This window comes from Lonchura striata, chromosome 7, assembly GCF_046129695.1.
Source record: "Lonchura striata isolate bLonStr1 chromosome 7, bLonStr1.mat, whole genome shotgun sequence".
Taxonomy (NCBI): domain Eukaryota; kingdom Metazoa; phylum Chordata; class Aves; order Passeriformes; family Estrildidae; genus Lonchura; species Lonchura striata.
The window spans coordinates 7,960,683-7,980,187 of NC_134609.1; the positions used below are offsets into that span (position 1 = coordinate 7,960,683).

Here is a 19,505-nt window from a genome sequence, read left to right on the forward strand (position 1 = left end):
TGTAGGACTTGCCACATTAATCAGTGGGCCTCGTTGGGTATCCACCTGGGTACATTTTGGCAGGAAAATATCTTAAAGACCACCTGCATCTTAGAGAATGAGTTGGCAAAGATTTCCCAGGGACCGTTTTCCTAGCTACATATTGGTTGTCTTCCAAGGACTATGGAATATGTGTGTGTCAGCCTCAGAAAGGTAAGCTGTTTGCAGCCAGGTCCTATTGGCCTGCCTAGAAACATAAACCTTGACCTTTGTTATTAAAGGCTTGTTTTGCTAATGATCTTTTACCTGTCAGGGATGTATAGAAAGGCATTTTGCTAGTAATAAGGAGGTCACCATTTGTGCTGACACAGAACTGTTTCATGCAAGTGTTACACTCCTACACATTTATCAGGAGGTCCCTGAGATAGCACAAGCAGACATTTCCTTGTCAATGCCCTGGGTGCCTTCCTTTTGGCTTAACTTCTTCTGCAGCTCCAGGTCATAATGTAGTACACTACAACCAGCAGAAGCAAGTGAATGAAAAAATAATAAAAAGAAATTAATAAAAAATTAAATAAAATAATTTAAAATTAGTTTAAAAACAAATAAATGTGTCCCATAACATGACATGAAAACAGAAAGTCCGTGCTCAACAAAAAGAAACACCTATTGATGAAAGGAACAGGTCTGCTCAGGTGGTGACAATAACAACCATTAAAGGTTTGTTGGAGAGGGGGGGCTGTGTGCGTGCCCAGCTGGTTAGCAGGAAGGTGAGATGTGTGACAGGCTGTCAGGTGAAAGGCTGTGAAAGCCTTGCATTTCACACATGGGTTAGGCACACCCCTAGGACAACTGGACCCCTACAACAATCTGCTAATAAATGTGCAGGATAGAAAAGGTTGAACTTTTGTGGCAATTTTGCTACCTATTCAGCTCTTCCCATAAATGGATTCAACACATAAGGTTCATGGCATCATTAAAAAAAAATAAAATAAAGAAATTAGCAAAACTCTGGATGCTACAGAATACAGACCATAACCGGTTGGTTCAAATCAGTTGTCATTTGATGTTCTGAGCTTTCCCTTTGAGTATGACATACAAATTAGGGAGTTATTATGTCTTCTTTATAAAAGTATATTTGTGTGTGTGTGTGTGAGAGAGGCAAACACAGACAGATGGGAAGGTGGTGAGAGAGCCAGAGCATGCAAGAATGTGCATACAGTAAACATGTTTACAGTAAACCAGTTAATCTGAAAATTTCCCCATGGACTGGCAGCAGCAGAGGCAGCCTGCCTCAGTGCCCTAACAAGAACATGCCCATGCCCCTGCCCTCCCCCAGACTGTTCTGGCAAGCTCTCCTTGGGCTTCCCAGCAAGTGGGGCAATGTGTGCCTCCCCCTAATCCCTGATCACAGCACTGCTGTGGCGTGAGGCACAGGGTAAACAGCCAGGCACACAGGCACACAGCTCTGTGCCTGACTCCAGGGCTTTTGCTCTTAGGCACCACAAGCAACAAATAATTACCTGTGGTCTTCTGCAGAGAGAAATGATCTGCTCACGCCTCCTCTGGAAAACACTGTTTATTCTAAGTTTAGCAGTTCTTCTTGCAGGTAAGATGTTCTTGAATATGGCTAGCAATTATTTAAATAGGGCTGTCTTAGAGAAATGAAGGGCCTGCTTAGGAGCCCAGCCGTGAGTGGCTCTGAACAGGTGCTCACATTGGTGTTTCCAACAAATCAACATTTGTAGAGATTATTCAGATTTGATCCCTGATCACCTCAGATATACAAGCTGGTACTAGGACTGTGGGATAGGATAGAAGCAGGATAGAAGTACAGTTCCTCTGAACAAGTGGTATTTGGGGTTTGTTCCTGTGTCAGGAGGGACTATGACCTAGCTAAGTACCTGCTTCTGCTTGTCTTTTAGATTTTACTGAAATCAGAGCTTTTGCCAAGCAAAGTGAATGCAAAAATGCAACCATAGATGATGTGAATTGGAGTCTCAAGGTAAGAGGTTGGCTGACCCAGGGTCTGTTCTGCATCCACTCCTGTGCTGGTGGGCTCCTGCTGTGTCTGCCTGTGCTGGCTGGGCAAGCACAACTCGTGCATTGCTTTGGCAATGTACAAAGTACAAGCCGGGGAGGGGAGGCACATGCAAGGGCAGAAAAGCATTAGTGTCATCTGACTTACCACAGCTTTGGTCCTGCTACTGCTAGTCCAAAAATGACCTTGTAAATATATTTTCCAGTTTTGCCCTGCTCTAGATTTATAAAGTGACTTGAACATAAGCAGTATAGTGAGTTAAATAACAGTAGCTATCTAGAAATACATGAGCTTCTTTATTTACATATGTTCACAGACAGGTTAATTCTAAGGCTCCAAAGTCTTTCCTTTTCAACTTCAACTTTTTCTCCCCTAACTCCACAGAAATATTCAAAATGCTTGCCTGATATTATTGCCAAGGGTGAAAAAGCTTCAATCAATTTTCTGGCGTGGACACTGCAAGAAACACTTGATCTGCTGCGCCCTGTTCAGGAGCAATGTGAGGCCCCTCCTGAGCCAACGCTCCCCTTTGCTGGGCAGGGAACAAAGTAGCAGAGGAGAAGCACAAAGGAAATTCTTTCTACTACAGAATGAGCCAAGTGTCTGCATTTCTTTAGGGGAGGGGGGCATAATGTAAAAGATGTCTCAGCAACAGGGAGCGCTGGGAGTGGGGAGGCACAGCAGCACACACAGGGGGTCCTGCTGTCTCTGCAGCCCAGGCACCGGTGCTGAGCAGCAGCACAGCCACAGGGCCAGCAGGGTCTGCTCCGCCCTCCAGCCAGAGCCTCTGTGCTGTCTTGGAGCTGGCATGCCAGTCATATTTTTCCAAGAAATACTTGGATAGTTTTGGCCACAATAGCACTGAATGTCAGTGCTGCGAATGCAAGTGCCACAGTGAGCCACCTCTAAATTGTGACTGGGTAGTCACAGTGACAAGTGAGGGGAAAATCTGGTGGGTTGGCCAAAAAAAAAAAAAGTGAGGGGACAAAAAAATTTTAAACAAGCAAACATGCTTGCTTTGATGATGTCAGCTGGCAGAGACAGGTCAATGAAGTTGCTTGGGAAGGGAAAGCTTTTATACCCACTTTCACTCTGTTATATTGTCTTCTCACTCTCTTTCTTTTTTCTTTTTGTCCAGTTTGCAAGCAGCTACCTCCGTGCCCACGTCCAGTGGCCCCAAAAAATGGGGGGCTCGTGTGTGTGACCATTGACAACACTCAGTACTGCAAACCCATGTGCAACAAGGTAACATTCCTGCCTTACTGCTGCTATACTGCTGCACCTATTCCTCCCTTTGCTAAAGCCTAGTTTTGCTTGCTATACTTTTTTATATCCTTTGTACTCACCTGCCCTGTTTTTCCCCCTTGCAGTTACCATGATGTACCCTAAGACAGTGTTTGTTTATTTTCTACCCTCCACTGTTTCCCAAGGGTTATGACTTCCAGTTCCTCAGAAGCAGCAGGCTCTATGAAGCGTGTGGCAATGCCACTGGGTTTTCCTGGAGCACGCAGCTTAGCGGGGGAAAGACGCTGGCTGTTTGCAACCGTGAGTGCTTCTCAGAGACCTCTGCTCATCAGGACACAAAGCTTCCTCTCTTTTGTTCAAAAAAAATAGCAGGAAAGAAAAGTTTCTCTTTTCATGACAGCCTTGTCATGTGTGACATTGTGAGAGTCAGTGCTGAGCTGGCAAACTGATGAGCAAGAAAACACATTAGCTGTAATACTCTCATGAGAGCACTGCTGTTTCATCTCGGGGTACCAAATCTGGCATTTATGCAAATGTTTGTGGGAAGATGGACCTGTTTTTTTAAAAAACAGAAAATTAGTATCACCCTAACACAAACCCCACATCACACAAGGGTTGTGTGCATGGGACAGACAGTAATAGGACATAAAACCGTTTATCCTGCAACAATAGCTGAAGAATCTCAGCAAACTGGCCAACACCTGTATGTACACACAATAAAGCCCAGCAGCTGGGCCCCAGCCAGCAGTGCTGCCATCTTCATGGCAGCCCAAGGACTGTAAGACTGCTCCCATTTTATCCATTGCTCAATCTGTGACCCAAAGCAGGCTGCTGTTATTGCCTTAATTTAAAAATAAATGTGCATATAGATACACAAAAGGGCCACTCTACCACTCCTACATTTAATGGAAAATATTTTACTGTTGACAGTGCCTAGTTGCTAGAGCAGTTGCTAGTTGTTTTCCAAGGCTTACTAAAAGCAAGCAATCATCTAGGCACTTTTATTCCAAGTTGGAGACTTTAGTTTAGAAAATTGGAATTCCAACACATGTTTAAAGACAGAACAAAGCTAAGCTATGCTAATTTAGCCACCAATTTATTTATTTGTTTATTGTCATCTTTGATCTTTTCCAGCCTCTGAGGTGGCCATCAGTGGAGCTAAATCTGCCTATTTCCCCAGCAACAGCAGCTGTGTGCACACGCTTGCCTTCCCTGGGACTCGGGCAGAGCAGCTGAACATCTTCCTGCAGGAGATTGCCCAGCAAGGCATCGACGGCTCCAGCCGGGACCGGGGGGCCGATTGTATCATCTGTGGCTACTAACAGCAGCAGCCTGAGCACAGCCCAGCCTCTGGCTGCTCTTGGGCAGCAGAAGCACAGCAGTGAAGTCACAGCCAACTCACAGCTTTTATTTAGTTAGAGGTCTGGAGAGCACAGTCGTGACCCCAGCTTTGGGGTGTGGATATATAGGCTAAATCTAATCCTACAGCTCATGGAGGAATAGTTCCAAAGAAAGAAGACCACTTTTATGGCTTTAATTTGTCTAGCTGGAGTTAAATGAGAACTTCAAGTTCTTAAATGGATGCCTTCCTATTGGCTTAAGTTCTTCAGGATATCTGCAGATAGTGATAACAGTGATTGTTGTCAGAAATTGTCCTGTGTCAGGGGTCCTCTTTACTTGGAAAGGGCTGTACTTCTACTCACTTTCACAGCTGCCAGTTAATCACTATTATTGCTCTGATGACCATTTAAGCTGTAGGGGTATAATGTTTCATTCACTTGCTTGCTTGACTGGGGCTTAGAACAGCAGCAGAAAACCTGTCCATTGTCCACCTGGCACTAAGTGAAAGTGAAGATCAAAGGCAACTTAGCACTGCTGATCCAGCTTATTTGTGGAGCTGTAGCTACCAAACAATGTGCATGTGAATTATTGTGAAATGTAAACAAGGAATTTAGTTACTGCTTTCTTGGTTTTCAGTGGAATCTGTGCTTGAGGTAATATTTTAATTTTCTTCTGTTGAGCAAACAGTGAAGCTGTAGATCTGAAGACTGACAACTCATCTGTTTGTGTTTCCTTTCCCTGTTTTACCTTTTCCCTGTTTATGTTCATCTCTCAGACACAGACAGCATAGTTTTGTGGTACATGATGTAAAATTGACCTTTACCTCATTAATCAGATAAATGGTTCAAATATATATATTTACATACTTATATTTCAGGCTTAGAACTGAGTCACTACAAGTAAAAAAACCCCATAAATAACCCCAGCTGCTTTAGGGCCCAGAAGCAGACATATGACAATGAGTGGAACAGACAATTACACCAGAAAAGGCATGAGTTGGATGCTTTGGCTACTTATAAACCATATGGCAATAAATGAAGTCTTTCTGTTGGAGACAAAAGCGCTGTAGTCTTAAAGGAAAACAATGAGTTTTGAATCATTGGGTTTTGGTATTTATTTATTTATGGCAAAACACATTATCTCTATCAAATTAAATGATAATGTTTTAAAGTCTTTCCAGTCAAATCATTATCAACCGATGCTCAGATAAAATATCTGGAGTTCTTTGCAGTATAATCTTTCTACTGGTGCCTAACCCCATTTTTTCTCTCAATTTTCTTAATCTATTCTAGTGACTTTCCAAACCAGCCAACAAAAGAAAAGAAAAGCCACTGATATTTTATTTCATGAGGAAATCAAACCTGTAAACTAGCATAATAATCTGTTTAATTTGTGGGTCAGAAATCCTCATATGAGTGTCACACAGTGTGGAAGAATTAGGCTGAAAAGCTTTAATTATCATCTGTCATGAACTTGATATTAAGCTGGAGACTAGGTCGCTGGGGTGTTTTTCAATAACTTGCAGAGAAGTTGTTTTGTTCTATTCCCACCACCTGAGTTCTTATTTATATATGAGACAGGGAGTTGACTCAATAAGCCCATATGACACAGTTAAAAACAAAAGTAAATTTAATCATGTTATTTCCCAGAGTACATTGGCATAATGTCATTCATGTAAATGGTTGCTGGGTGTTTACATTAATTTCTTGTTGGTGTCTGGCCTGAGAATTGGACCATTCCTCATGTGCCTGCTGTAGCCCCAGAAGGGTTTGCTCTGGCACTACGGGGTTGAGGAAAGAGGAAAATTTATATAGAAGGAAGGAATTTAAGAACATTTTAAACCATAAAATTTCCAGATAAAACAACAGAAGCAGGGGAGATTTATTTCTTGAAACATTCTCTGAAATTTTATTTTTTTCTTAGGTTTTGCAGTACAACCAGACTAAACTACTGCCTCCCCAGAGTATCCTGCATGCTTTGGATAAATCCACCTGCATAAGTGTCAGTCAGTTACAGGCTTCAGTAGTATTTGCAGTGTAACTATAGAGAGGGAGGATTTCCTGATATTAATTAAGGGAATCCAGTGCTGCATTATCCTTACTTCTCTTTCTGTCCACAAGAGAGGAACTCAGTCTAGGGACTGAGCCAACACCATTAATCACAGCCCAGCCAACACACAGAAGCCAAAGTGCGGAGAGCCGCAGCGGATGGTGACAAAGCATCCTCTTCCCACAGGAGCCCAGCAGCACTGGGATTCCCTCACTTTTGGGCAGTGAGGTGATGCTCAGGGATGGTGCCAGTGGGGCCCATCCTGCCGGGACAGCGGTGGGAGCAGGGCTGCTCACACGGAGCCTTGCAGCGAGATCTGCGGCACGCGCCTCATCCTCCAGAGCACCACCGCGGCGGGGGGCAGCAGCATCAGGAGGCTCATGACCAGCACGGCAGCAAAAATGACCAGCAGGATTTCCCATGGGGCCAGGATTGTTTCCACCGAGATTTCCTCCATGTCAAGAGCCTGAAGTTGTGAAGCAAAAAATATGCTGCGTTATTTACTTGCAAATAGGAATTATGTCTGAATAGGTGTGTTTGCTTCAGCCAGAATAGGGGGGGTCAGCCTCTTTGGTCTGTTCCTTTCTCAGCCTGAAGAATAAACCCATTTGGGGGCTGCAGACCCTAGAAAGCTCCTCCTTTCTCTCTCTCTTTTTCTGTGCCCTGAGGAGCCTCCATACAACATCAGCCTGTCTTTTCGCCTTGGCTCAGTTGCAGTTGTTGATGCTGGTGTAAGACACCTGGTCCACCCTAAAGCACTGGTCCTAACCCTTGGGTAAGCCTTTCTCTTTAAAATTTTGATTTTTAAGGCCCTCTTCTCCCACTTAAAACATCATTACACAAAACAATTACTACACTGACATATATCAAAGCTAAAGCTGAAATTAAAAGAATATGATGGAAAGGAGAATTGGAAATTGAACTGCCATCAGAATGCATATTTTATCTTTTTCCATGTATAGAAAGAGCAGGGTTCTTAGGAAGGAGTTAAATTGTGTTGATTCTTTTAAGTGTTAAGAGGTGTGTCCTAGGGAATGCAGTGTTCAATGCAATTCCTGCTACAGGACCCTCACACCTGAAAGTCATGACAAGTCCTCTTCCTGGACCCACACACCAGTGGGTGAATAAATGAGGTGCCAGCTGCTGAAGAGCTTTTTTTCTCCCCAGTCCTTCGTATCAGTAGTGAGGAGGTTTCCTGAGGGGCTGCAGTGCTGCTTTTGCTGTGGGAATTGGGACTGCAAGTCACCATAGGAGGTCTCAGGTTTGTCCAAGCATGTGCTTTACTGAGCTTTTGTTACTAAATCCTGACCTTTATGTAAAGGTGATGATGGAAACTAGGTTGATTTTACTGAGTATTTATGTCTGAGGAGAGTAGAAAATTGGAATAATTTCCAGCAACAGTGTACATGACAGTGTTAAAATTGCCAGTAGCTCATTTTTTTTTCCTGCCGTCTGTAAGGAGAGTGTGTGTTACCAGTGTATGTCTAGTATCAAATCTTGGTGGATTCAGACCATGATATCCTTAATGAAAGCGAGTCCTGATGGAGCTCTCCTTGGCTGCTGTGCCATGTTCCAGTTGGATCAATCTCAAATCTCAAAGCACAGAAAAAGCACAGAAAAAGCACAGAGGATGCAGCTGGAGCTCCCCTAGCTCAGGGCCTGGAGCTCTCTCAGCTGCTCTCCTTCCCAGTGAAGCCACATCCCTGTGGCAGGAGGTGGCTGGAGCTGGAATGCTGCCCACCAGGCTCATTCCCTGAAGTGGGCTGTGCTGTGTCTGCTGCCACCCAAGCTGCAGAACAGCTGCTTGATTTTGTGTGTGTTTATCTGTTCCAACCTCTGGCTCTGCTGGTGTGGGCTGTGCTTCAGAGCCCATCGGGCTGTGTGATATTCTGACCTTTCCTGTGTTATTCTCTGCCCACTGGCTGGTGGGTCAAGATAGGTGTGAGGCTGTTTTTAACCTGGAGAGGGATTTTTTTTTTTTTTTTTTTTCTCAGGGAGCTTCCTTGTGCTGCTTCTCTTCTGCCTAGAGCTGCTGCCCAGGGAATGTCACAGGCTACTGAGTGTTGAGAGGTGTCTTAAGGAGTGCAGTGGTCAATGGAATTTCTTCCATAGGACCCACACACCTGAAAGTCATAAGGCCTGCAAGTCCTTTGCCAGAACCCACACACCTGAAAGCTCTATTATCCTCCTGTCTCCTAATCTGAATGTCTTTGTTAGTTAACTCCTTTAAATATCTCAGTTTCTCACTTGCTTTGTGGTCATTTTTTCCTGCCTTTTTCTCTGCCAGGCATCTTCTCTTAAGCTCTCACTGTTGCTACTTCTGCTTTGTTTTCTAGCTTTTGTTTCAAATCTTGCTGTCATTTCATTCCCTTTATTTTTCTTCTCTGTTTGTTGCCATTCTTTTTTTTTTTTTTTTTAATTCAGTCATGGTTTGCATGGGAAATCCCTGTCCCCATTCTCTGCTTTATTGGTTCCTCACCAGTGTCTGGGGGAAAAAAAAAAATCCATTAAGAGCATCCACTGGCCAGCAGCCAGATCTAGTGGGGTGAGAACAGAGCATTGCTCCTTTCCTTAAATCCTGGCTGTGAGGGAAGGTCACACCAGTTAATTCTGTATAAAACAAACTTACAGTGATTTTCAGCTGGACTATATCCCAATCTGTGTAAGAAATAGAGATCCCAAGAGACAGTGGATGCTGAGGGTGAAGGAAGGCTCTGTTTTTTTTTTCTTGTGGTTTGAGGTGGGGAATGTGAGGTGTGTTTGAGCACCCAGCCCTCTCCTTCATCCCTGGGTGGAGATGACATGGCATATTTCTATGCTTGGATGAGGAGCTGCTGTGCTGCCAGCTGTAGCCCTGGCAGTGAAAGAAGGGTTGGACCCAGCAGCCCTCCATGGGGAAGCACTGCTGCCTTTCCATCCGCCCCGGCCCTCGGGCAGGATCAGCTTTGCAGCAGCAGTGGAGAAGTGATGTGAAGGTCTGTGCTAGTGTTGAGGCAGCTCTGAGGATTCAAGGATGTGTGGCTCAAGGCTGTGAGAGCAGCAGATCAATTCCAAGGGTCTTGCTCACCTTTTGGAGCTGTTGGCTACATTGGCTTTAGCTAGAAAAGCTGCTGCTGGCTGGGAAGTGATACCAAGTGTTACATAAATTCCCCAAAGTGTGTGCTTGTTCTGCATTAACCTATTCCAAGCTTTTCCTGTACCTGTGTTCTCATGTCCTAAGGTTTTTCTTAGCTTGAGGGCACAACATACAGTGTGCTTTGTTCTTTGGGGGCCTGAATACAACAACTCTGCTGATGTGACAAGAAGGTTGTGTTGAAAGTCAGTGTTACTATATACATACTTTTCAGTAAGACAATCAAAAATAAGGTACACTCATCAAAGCAGAAGTCATCCCAAAGGGAACACGGGTGTACTGCCAAGTGAAGCTGTTCAGCTGTGGTGCTGTGCAATCAGCAGAGCTGCAGGCCTTGACTCGGTGCCCTTCTGAATGTTTCAGGCCTATCTCAGCCAGTCTGTTCCCTTCAGCACAGCTATGAAAGGTCTGGAGCTGCTCTATTAACCAGGTGTTTCTCACAGGGATACAGTATTTCATTATGGGAAGGCATAAATTAATCAAAATAGTGGTCAACCAAAACATAGCTCTGGAAATGCAAAGTCTTCAGAATAAATACGTGGTGTCACTGGAGCTTTGGGGGTTCTTTATCTCAATTAAAATCCTCATCAGTGAATGTGTAAGCATGTCAAATCTGGTCTCTAAGCCAGAAAATAACTTGTATTGAAGTTTGTTCTAGATCTATCCCTGAATTTAATGAATGGGTAGATGAGTAAGTGTGTAGAATTTGAGCTGAACACACTGAATAACGTGAATTAAAATACTTTAGAGAAGCATACAATAAGGAAGACAGGGTGAGGGGAAAAAGGGATCTATTAGAGGTGTGATTTGCAATTGTACCTTCCATTTCCAGTGTTTCATTTATTGCCTGAAGGCTATACAAATTGAGGTGGGGTTTTTTTTCTGTACTATAATTGATGAAAGACCATTCTGTCTTTCAGAAGTATAAACTTACGTAATTCTGGAAATGAAGTTAGTATCTTTCACTAACAATATATTTAATACAAGCTAAAGTAGACTGTAAAGATGTATCCTAGATTGTGGATTGTTTCACTGCTCCCACTATCTTAGCAAATATTCACTTTTCAATTGCAATACTTTAAGATCATGGCACATAACTCTTGCATGGGACAGTAGAAGCAGGAAACAAAACACTTTCTCTTTAGGGTTTTTAGCTGATGTACTGTGTGCTGGCTTACAGCCTGCTGCAATACAGAAAAGCCAGAAAATACTGTTTGATATGAAACCTTACCTTTTGATTATTAGGAAAAAGAGCAAAACCACATATAGGGAGACAATGATTTACTCTGTCTTGCTGCTGTGTTGCTGCGGGATGCAGCTGAGAGTGGCCTTGGGACCTCTGCCCTGCAAGGAATCCACCCCAGTCCTTCCCACCATCTGAAACTATTAAAGAGTGCTTTTCCTGCCTGCTCTATTGAATGGAATCTTTGCTAGGTTAAAAAGACAGTTCTTTTTCTCTGCTAATCTTGTTTCCCCCTGCCCCCTCCAAATTACACATGGATATCTTGATTTTAGAGAACTAACAGCAGGGAAAACCTTACAAAACCCCCAGATGTGATATTTTACCCATATCTTCCTCAGTGTCCAATGATTACAAAGGTAGCAATGCAGAATGCAGCAATACTGTAAGGAAAAAAAAAAAAAAAAACCCACCTTATTTGCAGTCTACAGAAATGGTGTGAAGGTTCAGGACAGCCCTCTGAGTCTTACAGTAACTTTAGTTATTGTAACTTGAGAAGTTCCCCTGAGCAAGATGCTTGTGGGAGGTGGTGGCCTCTCAGTCTGTAACTTGCTCTCACTTGAGGTTTCTTTGAAAATGTATTGCATAGGGCTCAAAGATGAACTGGTATCTGAATTAGCAAGTATTTATATAATTTATTGGGCCTCCAAACTACAGAATTATTTGCTATCATATAATTTTTCTCTGTGCTGAGAAAGTCACACTACTGGCTAAACTCTGGGAACAGAAAAACAAGTTTTAAAACTTTGGAAGCTCAGTAAATATGTAAATGCAGCCAACAAATGGCAGAAGGGATTGAAATCTGCAAGGTCTGTTTTATATCAGTGAATATTTATATTTTCTTTTGTTTCCAGGCAGGTATTCTGGTTAGGAGCTAGAGTACTTAATGTCAGTCGAAGACTTGTCTTTGTGAAATCTAGTGACAGTGCTCAGTTCTTACTTTGGTGGAGATGAATACAGTCAGATTGGATAAAAACCCCCAATCAATAGTACAAAACAATGTAAAATTTGTGTAAAATACAAAACAGTATATCTAAATTATTAAAGATTATTAGTGATATCTTTATACAATTTTTAGTATTTTATTAGGTCAGGAATACCACTAGATTCTACAAATTTTATCAGCTAAAACCACATGGACTATATTGAATTTTCAGTATCTTCTGCAAGCAGGGCTTACAGCTGTTTATGTGGGGAGGGGTTTTATTATCTGCACCTGAGAGCTGCTCTGTCAGATACAAAGAAGGGCTCCCAGTGGCTTCAGCACAACCAGAGCTGTGAAACACTTCCCACACTGGAGGGGTGTGACCACTCTTCTCCCAAGCTCACACTTATTCTAAAGGAAGAACAAGCTGAAAGGGGCAAACCAACAACAATGAACTTGTTCTGCTTCATTTTCCACTCAGTCAGTGATATAAATATTTGCCCTTCAAGTGGGGAAAACAAGTGCTCCTGGGTGCTCACTCTGCCTGAACTGGCAGCTTCCTGTTAACTCTCCAGGAGAATTACCCTGGGCTGGCTCTCAGTGCTGCAGGATCCTCCGTGTGCAACTGCAGGAGGGTCAATTCATCCCTCTGCTGCTTCCCTGGCTGAGGTAGCAAATGGTAGAACAGGGAAAATTCTCAAATCTGGATGTCTGGCACAGTGACGGACTTGCAAAGAGGGTGGTGATTGAGAAATAACTACACTGCAAGTTAAAATTGTCACTTAGAACTTCTGTAAGAACCAGAAATCAAATTAATGAGTTTGGCACCTTAGAGAAAAGGCTGCATTTCAATTATGTGAAACCTTAGAAACATCTAATAGTGCTGCTTTGGTCTCTAGAGGGAAAAACCTTTCAAACCAAGAGTGTATGAAAACACTCAGAATATCAAAATATTAACAGAAATTTCACTGAATTTATTTCTTATAAATATCTCCCTCTACAAGTAACTAAAGTATTAATTAAAATTCAGTATTCATTTTTAAAAATATTTCAGCCTTTATAAGGCGTGAAGCAGATTAGTCTATTTTAAAGTGAAATCTGCATGTACATATATCAAATCTTTCAGTGAATAAAGACACTGCAGGTTACAAATCAAGCTTAAAATATCTGAATATGAAAATTTGAAGCAAAAATTTTCAGGCATGAAACCTGGGGGAAGACTTTTAATACAAAATTTATGATGGAGACAGACTATTTAATAGACAAAACTAGAATAGCAAACTGTTGTGATTAAGCTGATCAAGCCCTTAGTTTCATCTCAGTTCCAAAAATAATTGTAATCAGTCAAAAATGCAAGAAGAGTTTCTCAGTTGTTATTTAAATCACACTTTTCTGGACATATGAATTCAGATTTTGGTATTTTGTCTAAAAAGATGGTTTTATGCTCTCATAGATAACACATTGTGGCATTATGTCTGTTAGGTTTCTAATTCTTGAATGTGTAGCAGTGAGGAGTTACTCTGAGTCACAGACATTTTCAGTTCTGAAATATTTAGATTTTAAGCACTTTTCAGTAAACTTATACTAGCTGGAGGTGTGCTCACTGTAAAAGGAGAATAAAGGATTGCCTTATGCAGTCCACTTACATACATATTTCTAAGCATTTAGCAAGCTATTTTGCACTTAAAATTAATTATGTGACTAAGAACTCTGCGTTCTTCAACTCTTCCCTGCCTGACAACATTTTAACCAAACTAAAAATAATTGAATTATCCCCCTTTTATAGATGGAATCCGGGCGGATCCTCTCCGTCCCCTCTTACCTGCTCCGTGCCCGGCGCTGTCCCGCGGGCGCTGCCGGGGCCGGGCGCGCCCAGCGCGGCTCCGCCCGCGGGAGGAGAGCGGGGCAGGGCAGGGCAGGGCCGGCTGCCCGGCTGTGCCAGCCCCAGGGAGCGCTGCCGGTGCTCGGGCACGGTGTGTGACCGCGGTCCTCCAGCCTAAGGCGCCCTCAGAGCGGCACCAGCGGCCGCGGGAAGCGGGGAGCCGCGCCGCCCTGCCCGCGCCCTGCTCGGGCTCGGCGGAGCCGCGGCTGGCTGGGCACACGCAGCCTGCTGTAGGAGACAGCCGCTTGCAGCGGAAAACGAGGGCACGTTTTTCACCGGAGAACCACTTGGGCTTTCCTTGTAAAACATCCTTTTTACTCGCGAGTGAGTAATCTGGCTAAGTAACTCATTCTGCCTGATTATTAGTATGAAGGCTGATGCGCCTAAGTTCATTGGAGATCCAAGGTGTTCACACACCCAACTCTCTTCCACCTATGTATATTCAACAGCCCGCTTGCTACTTAACAGCTCAGCTTTATTTTAATATTTGAGAAGCCACAGCTGTGCTCAGGCTGCTGCAGTATCTGTTATATCAAGTGCATGTAAAAACCTCTTCAGAGGCTTTGCTAAGCCAGCTCTGGCTCCTCTCCATGCTGCTGTGGAGGTGGCACTACGCAGCCCCAGAGAAGTGTCCCTCCCACCTGAACACACTGCTGCATCTGGCTCTTGCCTCTTGACAAGAGAAGATGTGAAGACCAAACTGCAGCCCGCCTTAAAAATTTAACTATGAAATCTGTGCAAAATCTGTGCTGGAGTGGATACGTCCAAAGGGCTGTACAGAGCTTCAGATTGCAAAGAGATCCCTTGAGACCTCAAAGCCACAAAACCAGCAACAGGTTTTTCAGTTTCTTGCAAAGCAGAAGAAAATATTAACTAGGGTGTCTTCACAGAGAATAACAGCTGTTAATACTTTTTCACATGATGGATATTTTTATAGAGTCAAAACAATTTTCTGAACAATTCTTGACAGGGGGATGGGTGGAATAATTTAATAGTGTTTTCCACTATACAAGGCAGAATCAGTAACACTTTTCCCTGCAGAACTTGGCAAGTGACCTCTCTTGATATTTGACACTGATATTTCATCTTGCTAAAATCGGATTCCTTGCTAAGTTGCCTTCTGAGAAACCTGTTTATCCTGTTCTTTTACTGACTCTTCAGATTAATACAATTTTAACTTTACTTAATCCTAGTGGTGGTCCTAGTAGTCCTACAATCAGAAGTGGAAAAGTGCATGCCATTGACTGAAAATTGAACATCCCAGAGTTTGGCTTGTCAGGTATGCTAGGTGGTCCAGAATATCCACAAGTACTAGTAAATACATGTTAAATAGTGGTAGTTTCTAAAAGCACAACTAGAATTTATAGTTAGTATAGGGTGGATTAAGCTTTTAAAATAAGTTCACAAATGTTTCAGAAAACAGCTTTTGAAATAAATGCTTGCTAGCCTTGGGAAACCCTGCCTTTCTACAAATCAGAGGATGCTGTACAGCCATCTCGTTCAGATTTAGGAAATAAATTTGGTGCCCAAATGCTGAACCTGTCTGCCCTTCAGGCCAAGACTGCTGTTTCCAAACCTGGCTGCTGTCAGCAGGGCTGTGGAAGGTGGCAGCTTCAGGCAGGGTGGCAAACATTTCTCAGTGTCTCAGCAGGGCACCTGCAGCTGTGGAATAACAAAGTCCTTAACTCTCTTCCCTGGGAGCCCACAGGGGAAAAGCCCAAAGTTGGGAAGGTGGTGGAACATTTCTGCTCTGGTGCATATTCATTAGACTAACACTGAAAGTAGCTGCTTTCTTTCATACACACCTGCAAATAGCTTTAATTTTGTGACCCTCTGGAGATTAGCAGGATAGAATAAAAAACTTACCATGGCTTTAAATGTTTGGTGATGGTGGGCTGTGCGTCCAGCTTCATTCTCAGGCTGATGTTAATCACTGTAAATTTCTTAAACTTTACTGGAAGATGATGAGTGGAAAATTACTATATGAGTTGATGTTTGTGATCCTGTTTCCTTGTGCTCGTGGCAGAGTTAATTTCACAACAGGAGTCATGCAAGGCTGAAGACTGGGCAGGTGAGCTGATAGGTGAAGGCAGATACTGGTGAGCTGTAAAGTGTTTGTGAGTAAGAATGGAGTTTGAAAGTGAAGCAGTGCCACATGGACTCCTGAGTCCTCATTTCCCTTTTATGTACCTGTTTCCACTGGGTTAATAGTGGAATGTAAGGAGTCTACTTAGACCTCACATGATACGAGATTCGGTAGCTTATATTTTGGCTGTGCTCTCCAGAAATAAAGGCGCTTGTTAACAGCTTGTAGATCTCCTTACATGCCAAAGAGATGCATGGATAAAAAGGACTTTGCTCACAAAAGTTTTTCTTTGCATATGTTGAGATAATTTTATAGATCTTGGAAACAGGGTCCTATTTAGTATGCATTTTGAAGAAGAATTTAAATACTTCTGGAGTGAGTAATTGAGTCTACCTGTGGAGGTGGACCCCTTCAGGCACCAGGCTGTTCAAGCAGAAAGGTGTCTTGGTTTGACACCAACCTTGCTACATTAATTTTCCTAATACCTAAAAGACAAGCAGCTTAAGTGTGCAGAGAATAACAGCAAGAATGATTCACAGGCCCTGACATCAAGCAGAGGGCTGAAAGAAGGCCAGGATGACCCATTCCTTGTCACAGAGCAGGTGGTGAGACCATGTGCCCAAAATAAACCTGTAATTAAATTTAAGCCAGTGCAGGAATGTTGTGCATGGCAAGTTGCTGCTCTGGAATTACAGTGATTTGCACAGCTACAAGGTCCCAAGCAGCCCCTTTGCTGGCCCCCAGGTTCACACGAGCTGTGAGCACACCTTCCCTCCCCTCTTACCTTCCATACTTTGGCTGTTCTGTCTCTCTGTCATGCAGAGGGTGAGGGGAGCTGATCTGGCTCTAGAGCTGGACGTGTCCTTGCTCAGGTTTCTGTCACCCAGCTGGGACTAACACTGTGAATGAGTGTGGCTCAGAGTCAGGAATTTGGCTTTATGGAGGCACCACCAGATGCTCAGCCAGCCTTTGCACCATGTCACAGAGTTGATGCAGAGCCTTCATGCCTAAGCTATGTTGAAGTCAACTGCCCTGGAGAGAGGAAAAATCCAAATCAGGCATCTGTGAGTGTGCAGCCATACTGCACAACTGTGAATCTAAACCTGGGGAATCCTCACCTTCAGTAGGTGAACAGACTCAAGCAAAGCCTAGAAAGATTTCTCTTAATCCTTTGGCTTAAACTGGATGGTGGAGACTGAGCAGCTTCTGCAGTGAGTGCCAAGTCACTGGGCATCCACCAGCCTTGGCCCTGTGGGAATCCCAATGAGGGTCTGACAAGCAGCTCTGCGGTGCCCAAAATTAGTTGTGTCTGAATCCCATCACAATATAGCCTAAAAAAATTTGCCATGTCATGGCTCTGATGATTTTCCCTAAATCACATAGACCTAGTAATTTTCCTGTTGTCTCCTGTGTGTTTTATTCCACACACATCCCATGTGACAGGGGATCTTGATGTTCTTGTGCTCCTTGAGCCAGGAAAGGGATTAGGAATTGCTGAACAGGTGGCTTCTGGTCACCACTTTTGAGGTGCATGAAGGATAGAGACCTGCTGGCTGAAGTTTTCCAGTGGGGTATGTAAGAAGGGGGCTCTGTGCCACCCCAGCAGCACTGCTCGTGTCTTCTTTCAGGGCATTGTTGGGGGTGAGAGTGGCCAAAGCAACGTGGGCCGAGCAACAGCAGAGAGTCCATATGGGGAGTTTTGGTGAGGGAAACTTGCAGAAAGGGATCAAAATACTCACAAAGCAGAGGTTCATGGGTAAAGGTTTTGTGGCTGCAAGTCACCTTAGATATGTGGCCAAGAACTCTAATTTTTGGTCTTGTAATAAATCAGCAGGAGCTCATAGGCGCAGTATTAAAACACTCAGTGGGCAATGATTAACAAACAGAAAAAATAGCCTCTGCTTTTATTATACAATTTCCTCTTCATGGCTGGCATTTGTTTAAAAGACAAATCAGACTGGGAAAGAGGGTATTTTATTTTTTCATGCTGCATTATCTAAGTTTACTAGCTACAAAGGAAGACAGAAGTTATAGGGAAGCATATTCCAGAGAGCAGCAAGGGAAGCACTAAAACTGGCAGACAATAAGGAGATTCTTGCTGCACTTTTTGTCATTCCAAGTGCCATCAGTGTACATCTCCACACATTCCTCCTCCCCTTTGCCAGAAGGTTCATTTGGATACCAGTTAGTATAGCTCAGCTGAGCACCATTCAGGAACTGGAATCTTCCTGGAACAAGGGATTGTTTTATCCCCAGGTAGGCGTAGGTGTTAAAATATTTCACAAAGTACAGAATGGCATCATTCTCGCCAGGGCTCTTTGGAGCAGCAATAGAGCCTCCAGCCTCTTTACATTTTTCCACTGTAGCATCGAAATTGGCTGTTTTTCCATTGGTAGCAAAGATTTTTCCTCCAGACTCTGTTATCATCTTGTTCAAATGAAGGACTGCAGGAGGAGGGAAAAGCTGTTAAATATTTGTGCATTGTTCTGTGCTTATTTTGCTGTCAATGTTAACTCTTGCTATTTTGCTCCATAACTATAGATTAGACCAGGAAAAGATAAAGGAAAGGAGAACCTGAAATCATAAAAATGAGGAGGGGATGAATAGGAAGAAACACACAGATGATGAAACAGGAGAATCACATAAGAATTTGGAGGAGGAAAGGAAATGAAGAATTTTTTTTCTAAAAAAAGCATATGATTTTCTCTGAGACTCTATAAGGCTCTGAGGTGATTTGCAGTATACCAATGTTCTTGAGTGAGTGTGATCTTAGATTTGATCTGATCATGATTGTCTTAGTATGTTTTTAGTGTTCTGTTGTCTATTGGGGGCACGAGGTGTGCATGGAGCAGCTCTGCATAGGCAGGGATTTTACTCTGGCACATTCCTGCCTTGCTTGCATTCATGATTCAGAACTGTAACCCAGGTGTCTCCCACTAGTTATGAAAATCTAATTCCCACTCCCCCACCCCCATTTGAAAGTTTTCACTCGTTGATATACCAATAAAGAAGATATAAAAGGAAAGGAATGCAATAAAACTGCAGAAAATTCTGCCTTTTTCCTAAGAAGCAATTTTTGCCCACCTGATCTATTCCCACTAACCCAGTAGCAGCAGAAAATAAAGGCAGATAAAATACCTCCTTCCAGTCTGGAAATCCGATGTTCTAATTGATGGATAGCATCCCCATGTTCATTACAAGCCAGTTGTGTGAGATCTGTGAACAAAACCAGCTCTTAACCACTTTGCTTTACAATGCCAGCCTTGGCTTTCAAATAAAGCAGAGCTCATCATCTTACTTCATAGAAGGAAATTCATATTAAGTCCTGATTATCTTATTTCAAGTAGATCACATATCAGATTATGGTAGATAGCACTGAGTTTTCAAAGCATAAAAATAGAACACACCAGATAAAAATGGAAATAACTTCATGTACCTGGTATTTGTTGTTCATTGTTGCTCCTATCTCCATAAAAAGGCTTGAAAGAGAACTTTGAAAGAAATCCTGCAGGTTTACCCTGAGCACAGAATGGGAGCAGGAAAATAGCTACTGCTAAGATTTTGTGCAGCTGTGGAGACAGCAT

At 43.1% G+C, this 19,505-nt stretch overlaps 2 protein-coding genes and 1 long non-coding RNA gene across 3 annotated transcripts; 1 reads left to right on the forward strand and 2 right to left on the reverse strand.

Moving 5' to 3' along the window:
- Window positions 1-1,315: 1,315 nt before the first annotated feature.
- On the forward strand, window positions 1,316-6,254 carry LOC110468631 (uncharacterized). Its single transcript, XM_021526697.3, has 6 exons — window positions 1,316-1,588; window positions 1,905-1,984; window positions 2,405-2,519; window positions 3,159-3,265; window positions 3,451-3,565; window positions 4,400-6,254. The coding sequence occupies exons 1-6, from the start codon at window positions 1,525-1,527 to the stop codon at window positions 4,585-4,587; spliced, it is 669 nt and encodes a 222-aa protein (XP_021382372.1). The 5' UTR covers window positions 1,316-1,524; the 3' UTR covers window positions 4,588-6,254.
- A 201-nt stretch (window positions 6,255-6,455) lies between these two features.
- Window positions 6,456-13,806, reverse strand: LOC110468633 (uncharacterized). The gene is made up of 3 exons (XR_013340255.1): window positions 13,776-13,806; window positions 11,355-11,411; window positions 6,456-7,121 (listed from the first exon to the last, which is right to left on the reverse strand). It is a non-coding gene; the product is annotated as an uncharacterized LOC110468633 (long non-coding RNA).
- A 3,998-nt stretch (window positions 13,807-17,804) lies between these two features.
- On the reverse strand, window positions 17,805-19,505 carry LOC110468634 (pulmonary surfactant-associated protein A). Its single transcript, XM_077784500.1, has 3 exons — window positions 19,439-19,505; window positions 19,060-19,137; window positions 17,805-18,365 (listed from the first exon to the last, which is right to left on the reverse strand). The coding sequence occupies exons 1-3, from the start codon at window positions 19,503-19,505 to the stop codon at window positions 17,989-17,991; spliced, it is 522 nt and encodes a 173-aa protein (XP_077640626.1). The 3' UTR covers window positions 17,805-17,988.